General features: G+C 62.4%; 3 protein-coding genes across 4 annotated transcripts; 1 reads left to right on the top strand and 2 right to left on the bottom strand.

Moving 5' to 3' along the window:
* Nucleotides 1-677: 677 nt before the first annotated feature.
* Nucleotides 678-2,159, bottom strand: WDR83OS (WD repeat domain 83 opposite strand). The gene is made up of 4 exons (XM_046685795.1): nt 1,975-2,159; nt 1,755-1,860; nt 1,167-1,264; nt 678-1,073 (listed from the first exon to the last, which is right to left on the bottom strand). Exons 1-4 carry the CDS (start codon nt 2,022-2,024, stop codon nt 1,007-1,009), a joined length of 321 nt encoding a protein of 106 aa, XP_046541751.1. The 5' UTR covers nt 2,025-2,159; the 3' UTR covers nt 678-1,006.
* A 109-nt stretch (nt 2,160-2,268) lies between these two features.
* Nucleotides 2,269-6,156, top strand: WDR83 (WD repeat domain 83). Of its 2 annotated transcripts, XM_046685794.1 has the most exons (9): nt 2,269-2,503; nt 2,583-2,703; nt 2,781-2,886; nt 3,142-3,190; nt 3,275-3,401; nt 4,289-4,356; nt 4,453-4,561; nt 4,649-4,763; nt 5,857-6,156. In XM_046685794.1, exons 1-9 carry the CDS (start codon nt 2,401-2,403, stop codon nt 6,004-6,006), a joined length of 948 nt encoding a protein of 315 aa, XP_046541750.1. In that variant the 5' UTR covers nt 2,269-2,400; the 3' UTR covers nt 6,007-6,156. The 2 variants fall into 2 exon arrangements, with proteins under 2 accessions (XP_046541750.1, XP_046541749.1); XM_046685793.1 differs by having other exon boundaries at nt 4,289-4,561.
* On the bottom strand, nt 6,053-9,547 carry DHPS (deoxyhypusine synthase). The gene is made up of 9 exons (XM_046685792.1): nt 9,318-9,547; nt 8,564-8,728; nt 8,205-8,326; nt 8,027-8,123; nt 7,859-7,945; nt 7,473-7,578; nt 7,290-7,393; nt 6,338-6,463; nt 6,053-6,256 (listed from the first exon to the last, which is right to left on the bottom strand). The coding sequence occupies exons 1-9, from the start codon at nt 9,522-9,524 to the stop codon at nt 6,161-6,163; spliced, it is 1,110 nt and encodes a 369-aa protein (XP_046541748.1). The 5' UTR covers nt 9,525-9,547; the 3' UTR covers nt 6,053-6,160.
* Nucleotides 9,548-9,852: the final 305 nt, after the last annotated feature.

The raw sequence follows: 9,852 nt of genomic DNA, 5'->3' as shown, positions 1-9,852 counted from the left end.
CGGGGGGCTGGTTTGGCCGGACGAGTCTTTAGCGTCTTGCCGCCTTCGTGTGGCCTCGGAGTGACCTTTGGTCCCCGTGGGCGAAGAGATCTCAAACTTCCCTGCGGGTACTCAGTTTGCCTAAGAGGTGGAGTGTGTCCTAGGGTATCCCGTTGACCCGCAGGGCTGGGGCCCCGGAGGGACCTAGCGTGGCTAGGAGCGGGGCTCGATGGCAAGCCTGTTCTGTCCTGTGCAGATTGAGACGTTGGGTAAAGGAACTGCCCTTGGAGTGCTGGGGATGGCAGGCACCCAGCCCGGCTGGAGGAGACACCTGGAGGAGACACCGGGGTCCTTCGGGGAGGAGGGAGCCTGACAGGCGGGGGAAGACTCCATCTTTCGTGCCTTTCCCAGTCTCTACCAGTCCATCCAGTTCGCTAACATGACCCCATTTCTCTGAAAAGAAAACCAAAGCCCAGATTCCTCAGGTCAGCAGGGCCACGCGCTGAGTTGCCAGAGGGCGGGGGTCACTGTCCTGTATCTGGCAGCTGACTTAAGCACGAGGCTTGTGAAATAAGCAAGTTAACCACGAGAAAGCTCCAGCCTGGGGCCCAACCCCAGGCCTGACCGAGTGGAGGAACTGGAGCCCTGCCCCCCCTAGGAGGACCACCCGCAACACACAGAAGGAAAGAGGTCACAGAGAACAGCCAAAATGCAAAACTTTATTATTAACTGGTTTCAACAAAAAAATGAGTGGATACGTCTAGAAACATGGACAGCATCGCCTCCAGCAGCAGGCAGGGTGGGAGAGGAAGGCAGGAGGGGTGGGCCTAGGGTATCCCCTCTCTGCCCCAGTGGAAGTGGGGTCCCAGGGAAAGGGCCAGGCTCCCTCCAGCCAGCTGCGGGCCTGAGGCTGCCTTCCGCAGGGAAGCCCAGGACAGCAGCTGAGGGCAGGAGGCTGAGCAGCCAAGGGCCAGGCCTGGGGGAAGTTGGATGGAGGGGTCCAGGATGTAACCCCTCAAGGCTGACATCACCAGGGGGGCGTCATGGGCTGAGGGTTCTGCAGATACGACATCACCACGGCAGAGATGGACAGCCTGAGACGAGAGAGAGGTGTCAGTCCAGGATGGGCAGGCTTGGGTCCCCCTCCCCTCACTCAGGAGCCCCTCCTGCTCTAGGCCCAGCCTCACATGAAGCTACTCATCATCTGCTTAGTGTCCTCAGAGCTCCGCGAGTTGGCAAAGCTGATAAAGGAGCAGTAGACGGCGACCCAAGCGCACCACTTCAGCTGGGGAAAAGCAGGCGGATGGGTGAGTTAGCTCAGTGAGGGCAGGCCAATGAGCCTCCCCAGGCGGCATTCCCAGGCACCGGTTCCAACCCACTGATTCCACCGGGTGCAGCTCGGACCCGGCCCCCCCTCCCCGGAGGCTCTCAATCCCATCCCCCCAGAGCTTACTCCAGGTACCCGGTTTCTGGATCTACTCCCCGGCCTGTGTCTCTGACTACCCCACGTCCCCTCGTCTAAGACGAGTAGCCTCTTACATACCCCAACATGCTAAGGACCCCACCCTTTCTCCACAAGTCCCTTCCAAGCAGCTTTAAAGCCTGGCCCCACCCTTAGGCCGACCTCCCTCGTACCCATCCTGACCCGGACCCCTGGCTGCCCCCAGGCTCGGTCGTTCTCCGTCCCGCATCACTCGGCCCCGCCCCCTTCCGAGCCCGTCCCTCGGCCCGGCGGTCAGACCGCGCTACGCCGGGGGACACTCAGGCCCGCCCACCTTGAGCATGAGGCCGCACATGCTGAAGATCATGCCCAGCAGGTTCATGTAGTCGGGCGTCGGGTCGTCCAAGGCCGGGTTACACTCGCTCGGCGGCGGCTTGTACCTGCAGCGAGCGCAAGGGTCAAGGGGTGCAAGTCCCGCCCCTGGGGTTGACAGGCGCGTCCCTGGGCCCCGACCCACAACCCGAGGCCCGTTCCCATGACGCCGAGGTCCTCACCTCAGCACTTTGTTCGGTCTCCGTGGGTCCGACATACTGTTCGTGGACATAGCGAGTCCGAGGTCGCGCCTCTTCCGTTGCGAGAGGGCAACTTCCGGCGTGGAGCCGGAGGGTGGCTTTTAGAGTAACACCCGCAGCGCTCGCACTTCCGTTCCTAGCGGCGGGGGCCAGGACTCCCCGGAACCAAAAGACAGAAAATTAAAAGAGGCAAAAATGTTCCCTAAAAACAGGAAGTGGAGAAAAGAAGCTGGAAGCAGGTTTCAATACTCCTAACACTCGAAAAAGCGGAAAATTTGAACCCGGAAGTGGGAAGCCGGAAGTAGACCGCGGAGGACAATAATAAGGTTACACCCAAGCGTGGGTTCCGAGGGCTCGGCAACCTCCAGACAGACGGATTGAAGGCGGCGAGGACGGGGTCCTGGAGCAATGGCTTTCCCTGAGCCGAAGCCGCGGGGCCCGGAGCTGCCGCAGAAGCGGCTGAAGACGCTGGACTGCGGGCAGGGGGCGGTGCGAGCCGTGCGGTTCAATGGTGAGCGCCCTCCTCCGCGTTCCGGGGCCGCCCGCACCCTGGGGTCGGCGGCGCGCTAACCCCGGCCGGTGTTCCCCAGTGGATGGCAACTACTGCCTGACGTGCGGCGGCGACAAGACGTTGAAGCTGTGGAACCCGCTGCGGGGCACGCTGCTGCGGACCTACAGCGGCCACGGCTACGAGGTGCTGGACGCGGCCGGGTGAGCCGAGGCCGGGCTGCGGCGGGCGCCGGGCCGGGGCGGCGGGCGGCGCTGACCCTCCCGCCGCCGCCCTCCAGCTCCTTTGACAACAGCAGTCTCTGCTCCGGCGGCGGGGACAAGGCGGTGGTGCTGTGGGATGTGGCGTCGGGGCAGGTCGTGCGCAAGTTCCGGGGCCACGCGGGGGTGAGTGCAAGAGAGCGTGGGTGGCGGAAGGGCCCGGCTTTATGCGTGGGAGGTGACAGGGACCCCCCCTTTACAGTGCACGGATCTTTCCCCCATGGCCCGGCATTCACGAAGCCCCGTCCTTGCAGTTCGCCCCCAAACCTTTCATTCCGAACCCCTAGCCTCTGCCCTTGCCTTAACCGGCACTGGGACCCCTGCCCTTGTCCCCATCCTCCAAAGACCAGCCTCCTCTGAGTGGCAGTTCCTGTTTCTCAGAAGGTGAACACGGTGCAGTTTAATGAAGAGGCTACGGTCATCCTGTCCGGTGAGTCTGAGGCCAAGGCAGGGGGTCCCGGGGTGCCGCCCCTGCCCCCCAAATCCGACCTCCCCTTCCTGCCGGCCCCCCTAGGCTCTATCGATTCCAGCATCCGCTGCTGGGACTGCCGCTCTCGGAGGCCTGAGCCAGTGCAGACGCTGGACGAAGCCAGGGACGGCGTCTCCAGCGTGAAGGTGTCGGACCACGAGGTCCTGGCAGGGTGAGTGGAGCCAGGACCCGCCCTCCCCAGGCGCCACTGGGGACCATGGCTGCCTCTGTGCTTAGATTAAAATCTTCCCTCACCGCCGCTCCCAAGGCCCCACATGGTCGGTCCTTGCTGACCTCTCAGCTTTGATCTATTCTGGGTGTCGCTTCTATTAAATATGCTCCCTCTGCCGGGACTGCCCTTCTGCTACTCACTCAGGCTAGCCCAGCATCTCCCACAAGCCACTTTTTAGCCAACGAGCATACAGCAGTGAACAAGACAGAGAAATAAGGAAAATTCTCTGCCCACACAGGGTTGGTATTCCAGCTGCAGGACACAAACAAACAAAAATTGCCATGCAGGGCCGCCTGAGTGTTGCCACAACTGGAGGGACTGCCATTCCCACCACGGAGGGAGTTCGGGCTGCTCAGCCTGGTGGCTGGCCCTGTTCCCACACATCTCCCCTGGGGCAGCACATGGTTGGCTCCTTCGCCTCCTTCAAGTCCCAGTGCAGATGTCACCTCCTCGGGGAGGCCTTCCTAGATTGCCCTCAGTCGGTGAGGCTCCATGTTGGCAGAACGTGCTCCTGGCTGGGTTGAGGCTGTGTTCCCAGCGCCCGCACAGGGTCCGGCCTGGAGAGGGTGCTCAGTACATGTCAGAAGCCGATGGAGTGGGATCCGCCCTGGGTCTGAGTCTCGAACCCAGTGGCTTGGAACTCCCCTCGTGAATTCACTTCTGTGCATTTTCCCTGGCCGGCCCTGAGCCGGAGCATGACAGTAAGGGGGCACAGGAAGGGCAGGCCCAGCTGTGCCCTCGGGGCCCTGGCAGGGTCAGAGGGTACCTGGAGCCATGGACCTACTGGCCCCAGTCCCCACTCCAGCCGCATCCACCCTCTCCTGCAGCTCAGTGGACGGCCGGGTGAGGCGCTATGACCTGAGGAAGGGGCAGCTCTTCTCAGACTACGTGGGCAGTGAGTGTGGCCGGGGCTGTGGGGCAGGCAGGGAAGGTGGGGACAGGAAAGGGGGCCCCAGCCTCACCCGTCTGCCCACCCCTCCCCTCCCCCCAGGCCCCATCACCTGCACCTGCTTCAGCCGGGACGGCCAGTGCACCCTGGTGTCCAGCCTGGACTCCACATTGCGGCTTCTAGACAAAGACACGGGGGAGCTGCTGGGCGAGTGAGTGCTCAGGGTCATGGGGTCCCTCCCCGCGCCCCAACTCCTGGTGAGACCCAAGACCCACTGGTCCCACTCACTCCCCGCCAGGTACACGGGCCATAAGAACCGGGAATACAAGCTGGACTGCTGCCTGAGTGAGCGCGACACGCATGTGGTCAGCTGCTCAGAGGACGGGAAGGTGTTCTTCTGGGACCTGGTGGAGGTGAGCTTCCCCACCCCTACTCTGCACTGAGCGCCTGCCGTGTCCCCGCCCTGTCCTTACCTCCATCACTCGCAGGCCGAAGAAGGGAGTGCTGTTAGAGCCAGGGGCTTAAAAGGAGGGGTGGATGAGAGGACGAGGCAGGAAGGGCTTTCCTGGCAAAGGAACAGCGTACGTGGAGGCTCGGAGCTGTGGCAGGCACGCGTTGGTGAGGAAATAGATGCGCTTTGGGATGGCAGCAGTGGCAGCAGGATCCAGAGCAGGCAGGGCCATGAAGGCCAGGCTGAGCCCTTGGGACTGACCCTGGTGGGGAGGGGGGGGGGGCGCCCAGCCTCTGACCCCAGGTCTCACCCGCAGGAAACCTCACTTACCTCAGAGCATCCCCATGCTTTTCCAGCCCCCAGTCCTGTCCTGATGTGTCCCAGCCTGGGCGGCGTCAGGCTGGAAACATACTGGCCAGGCCTAGTGGAGGCAGGGCGGGGGAGCCTCAGGGCAGGAGACCTGGGCGCTGGGGCTGGGCCAGGGGGAGTAGGCCCCTTAAGAAGATGGAGGGAACTGGGGGACCCTGGAGACTCGAGGGGCCGGCTCTCGCTCGCTCTGGGAACAAAGAAGGGGTGCATGTTCTCCTCCTTCTGGAGGGTCCAGGAGATGGGAAGTCACCCTGGAAGGGAGGGCACGTGAAGGGATGTTTCGAGGTGGAAAGAGGAACCGCGGCTGCTTGAGAAACCGTACGTGTTGAGTTGTGACTGCAAGGTGATGAGGGAAGTGAGAGTGTTGAGTGGGCCGGTGGAGGTACCATGCGCCAAGGGAGAGGGAAGCTGGGAGCAAGACATGACGGATTGGAGCAGGGGGGCAGCCTGAGGGGCAGAGAACCGGGGTCTCTGGACCCAGTCGAAAGGCAGAACGGAGAGGACCTGCTGATAAAGGGATGTGAGGTGAGAGAGAGGGACTCCTGAGATGCTGGCCTGAGCCCCTGGACGGATGGAGCGACTGAGGGGTGCAGGGAGGCAGATGAGGTTCGCAGTGTCTGGGAGGTGGCTGAAGGTCAGGGAGAGGGGACGCATTGATAACTGCTCCCCACTCTGTTGCCCCACAGGGTGCCCTGGCGCTGGCCCTGCCTGTGGGCCCAGGCGTGGTCCAGTCACTGGCCTACCACCCCACGGAGCCCTGCCTGCTGACCGCCATGGGGGGCAGCGTCCAGTGCTGGCGGGAAGAGGCCTATGAGGCAGAGGATGGCCCAGGCTGAAGCCAGGGACCCGCCCTGACCGCGGAGATAGACACAGACTCAGGAGAACCGCTGAGCCCATTTATTCTAGACACTTCGGACCAAGGAATGGGGGAGGGGCTGGGGCTACAAACTAATAAATAGACTGGGGGGGCCTCCCTGGCACAGCAACCATTCAGTCCTCGTTCTTCTCAGGCATGAAGGCATCTGCCTTCTGGGCAAAGGTCTCAGCCACGAGCAGGGGAAAGACCAGGGAGGCATCGGCATAGACCTGCAGAGGGGACAGGGGCGAGCCGTGGGACCCCGGACTACAGGCCGGGAGGCCCTGTGCCCCAGCCCCCGTGGCTCTCACCTTGACGGGCTGTGCGTCCACCCGGATCTTGCCCCAGGAGACCGCTTCGTCCGGCCGGGCACCTGAGTCAGAACCATCAAACTCCTGGGCCGTGTTGATGTAGACAGCGTAGTCGGCCCCATTCCGCTGTGGGGAGGGCCGGGGCCCCAGACAGACACAAACAGGCCATGTAGCCGGATGCTGCGGGCTGTGTCCTGGATGCAGGAAGCCCTTGGCGGCCCCTCGCTCCAAGGGAGAGGCCCCATGTCAACACTGGGCAGTTGCTGGGCAGACAGTGGCCAGTGCTGCCCCAGACCCACCTCCTGCATAGCAACAAGCGTCCCCCATCTGCTCAGCAGGAGCTGCCACCAACTCTATCTTCAGACCTCCAAACTTAGCCTCCTCTCCCCACCATGGGCTCACCATTTATTTCCCCCACAGCCACCAGGGAGGGCCTGTGAGCAACTGAGTAGCCCTCAAGGCCCCACATTCTGCCTGTCACCTCCTGCCTGTCACCTCCCGCCTGACCTCCTCCCACTCTCCACTGGTCCCTTGGCTGTTCCTTGACTGACTTTGGGCACCTCAAAGCTTTTGCACTGGCTGTTCCCTCTGCTGGGAACTTGTCCCCGAGATAATCACAGGGCTTGTGAGAGGCACCTGTCAAAAACCTCCACTCCCAGGTCACATTTCCCAGAAAGGCCTCCCTTTTTTCAAAAGCACCCCTTTCTCTTGCCAGCTCATCGTCCCTCCTTTTTTCCATAGCAGTTCCCACCACCTCACATGCATGTCACTTGTTTACTGTCTGTCTCCCCGAGTGGAACCTCAGTCCCAGGAGGGCAGGGATCCTGGCCGGTCTGGTCCATGGCTGTCTCCCCGTGGAGACCTGGCATGGACCTAACACACAGGCACGTCTGCAGGCCGGCCCAAGCGCTGCACCCACTGGGGACCAGGCGCACGCTGTGTCCCCGCTCACCATGAGGTTGGCGTTGGCGATGTGGTGCTTGACCACGCCCCCACCCAGGATGATCATGCCAGAGCGCTTGGCAAAGATGGCCTGTGTGTTGATGAGCCGCAGGTCTGGGGGAAGAAGGCTGTGGTCAGTCTCTGGGCCCAGCCAGCCCTCCTCCCCTGCTCCTCTGTGGCCCCAGCGCCTCACCCTCAACGATGTCCAGGACCAAGCCTGGGTTCTTGTAGGAATGGAAGAAGATCATGTCGCCCAGGGAGCCATCTGTGAGTGCTGGGCTCAACACGGGGATGTGGTTCTGGCGGAGGGAGGACAAGACAGGGACTGGAGTTCAGAGCCTTGTGGCGGCAGCCTGGTCCCCACCCCAGCTGCTCCCAGGTGGTCTAGGAGTAGAGCCAGGATACCAGGACCACACTCAAGAGCTGTGTGACCTCAGACAAAGTGCCTAACCTCTCTGTGTCTGAGGTTCCTCATCTAAGAGTGAGGATGATGAGACTAGTACTGACTCCCCATGTGGCTGTGAAGACGAAACAACACGTGCCAAGGCCTGGCATCTTTACCCCCACCCAGCCCCTCACCTTTTGGGCCCAGTAATACACTGATTCTGGGTTGTTGATCTCCTTGCCGAGCCGGGCAATCATCTTGGAAGGCGTCCACTTCACGCCCTAGAAGGGGACATCAGCTTCAGCCAGCTGTGCCTCCCCTGACTCCCACCACACCGGCCCCCCAGGTTGCTCCCGCCCCACCTCTGTGTTCTGCTCCAGCACCATCTGGTCCAGAATGGGCATCAGCCAGTCCTCAAACTTGCAGTAATTGTCATTGGGCACCAGCAGGTTTCCGATCCTGGGGACAGAAGCATGTGGGCATCAGGTCCCGGGACCCTCTGCCCAGCTCCCCTGCCCAGCACCACTCAGGGCCCCCTACCTGTTGATCCCGTTCTCACGTAGCTCCTTCCCCCTGAGGCTGAACTCGCCCAGGTACGTGGGCGCCAGACACTTGATGAGATCCTCCTCGATGCCCCCGGCCGTGGTCACTAAGACGTCCACCTGCGGCCACAAGGCAGCGAGGTTGGCCCAGGAGGGGGAGCCCTGCCCTCATCTGGGGCAGGACTCCTAACTCCCAACCCTCCAGTGATCTTTGGGGGGCGGTCTGCTGCAAAGCAAAACTCCATCCTGTCCCTCTGCTTAAAACTGACCCATATCTCTCTATTTCACTTAAATGACCAATCTTATTGCCCATTAAGACCCAGAAGAGGCCAAGGCCAGAGCCCCACCGGTCCCTACCATGTTGTGCTGCACGAGGTAACGGATGGTCTCACGGATGCCAGAACTGATGAGGTTAGACGTGTAGCCCAGGAAAATGGTGCAGCCGGTGAGTGGGCGGCGGCTCTGGGTCAGGTCTGCATGCTGGTCCTCATCCTGTGACAGCGGCTCCAGCTTCTTCTCTATCTAGGTGTAAGAGCAGGTCGAGTGAACGCCAAAATCCCCAGGCGAGTTTCAGAATCAGATTCTGCTCCCAAGCGCTGCCCACTCGGGGATACGGGACCACTTCTGCCCGGAACCAGGGAACGAACACCCCCTGTGGAGGTTCCGCCTCGATCACAGCCCGAATCTCAGGGCACAAGCTCAGGCTTTGCCCGGTTTCAGGACTCGGAGAGCATCACCTTTGCAGACCCGGCCCCCTTTCCCACTGGGAAGAGCAAACCCAAGTCAGGCTCCTCCCTCAACTCCTCCCTCAACTGCACAGTCCTGCCCCAGGCTCCGTCCACTCCAGAACCCTTTCACACTTTGCCTGAAATCTGCCCGATGCTAGAATCAAGCCCCAGCCCACCCCCGCATACTAGGATATCGCTACTTGGGGGGACTGCCCTTCCCAGCACAGAAACTCCCGCCCAGGATAGACCCCGCCCCTCTCCAGCTATTGGACCGCCCAACGACGGGCACGCCTCCTTCCTGGAAGCTCCGCCCCCTCCAAGCACTGCATTGGTGCTACTGGAGGCCACGCCCCCAAGCCAGGCAGTCCCGCCCCGGGTCTCACCATGGCGTTGACTTGCTGCACTGCGCGCCCGAAGTTGGTGGCCTGGAAGCCAGTGGTGCCGAAGGCCTGCAGCAGCGCGCGGTAGTCCACGCCGCGGTTGAAGTCGTAGCCCCGGACCTGGGCGCTCTCGGACGGCAACGCCGAGCTGTGCTTCAGCACAGCGGCCAGCGCCGCCGCGGGCGCCTTCCCCTCCGGGGGACCCTCCATGCTACTGCGGTCGCACTCGCAGATCAGAGCCGCCCCAGGCCAGGCCTCCGGCGGCCTTGAAAGGCACTAAGCCCCGGCACGCCCTTCTCTACGAGAGCGCAGGAAGTCGTGCTCGGGAAAACCGGAGGGGAAAGATCGGAAGTTGCCCAGTCACATGACCCTCTTGACACCCGCGGCCCGGGGCGCGGCCATCTTTGCGCGCGCGGTCCGTACTACGGAGGCCGCGAGGAGCCGTTGTTCCCTGTTTCGCGTGTCCTCAGCCTCAGATGCATGACGATTCCTACTCTTAACTGCCGCCTGCTGGCGACCCACCGTGTTGCGCGGCGCT

Source organism: Equus quagga, chromosome 14 (genome assembly GCF_021613505.1).
Source record: "Equus quagga isolate Etosha38 chromosome 14, UCLA_HA_Equagga_1.0, whole genome shotgun sequence".
Taxonomy (NCBI): Eukaryota; Metazoa; Chordata; class Mammalia; order Perissodactyla; family Equidae; genus Equus; species Equus quagga.
The sequence above is the reverse complement of the archived record's forward strand: the minus strand, read 5'-3'. Positions and strand labels throughout refer to the sequence as shown.

Coding starts and splice junctions, on each gene's coding strand:
- WDR83OS (XM_046685795.1), bottom strand. CDS start 2,024: ATGTCCACGAACAGTATGTCGGACCCACGGAGACCGAACAAAGTGCTG. Junction 1,861..1,974: donor AGACCGAACAAAGTGCTGAG/GTGAGGACCTCG, acceptor CGCTCGCTGCAG/GTACAAGCCGCCGCCGAGCG. Junction 1,074..1,166: donor CAGATGATGAGTAGCTTCAT/GTGAGGCTGGGC, acceptor CTCTCGTCTCAG/GCTGTCCATCTCTGCCGTGG.
- DHPS (XM_046685792.1), bottom strand. CDS start 9,524: ATGGAGGGTCCCCCGGAGGGGAAGGCGCCCGCGGCGGCGCTGGCCGCT. Junction 8,327..8,563: donor ACCTCGTGCAGCACAACATG/GTAGGGACCGGT, acceptor TTGTGGCCGCAG/GTGGACGTCTTAGTGACCAC. Junction 7,394..7,472: donor GGTCCTGGACATCGTTGAGG/GTGAGGCGCTGG, acceptor TTCTTCCCCCAG/ACCTGCGGCTCATCAACACA.
- WDR83 (XM_046685793.1), top strand. CDS start 2,401: ATGGCTTTCCCTGAGCCGAAGCCGCGGGGCCCGGAGCTGCCGCAGAAG. Junction 2,704..2,780: donor GAGGTGCTGGACGCGGCCGG/GTGAGCCGAGGC, acceptor GCCGCCCTCCAG/CTCCTTTGACAACAGCAGTC. Junction 3,191..3,274: donor GGCTACGGTCATCCTGTCCG/GTGAGTCTGAGG, acceptor CGGCCCCCCTAG/GCTCTATCGATTCCAGCATC.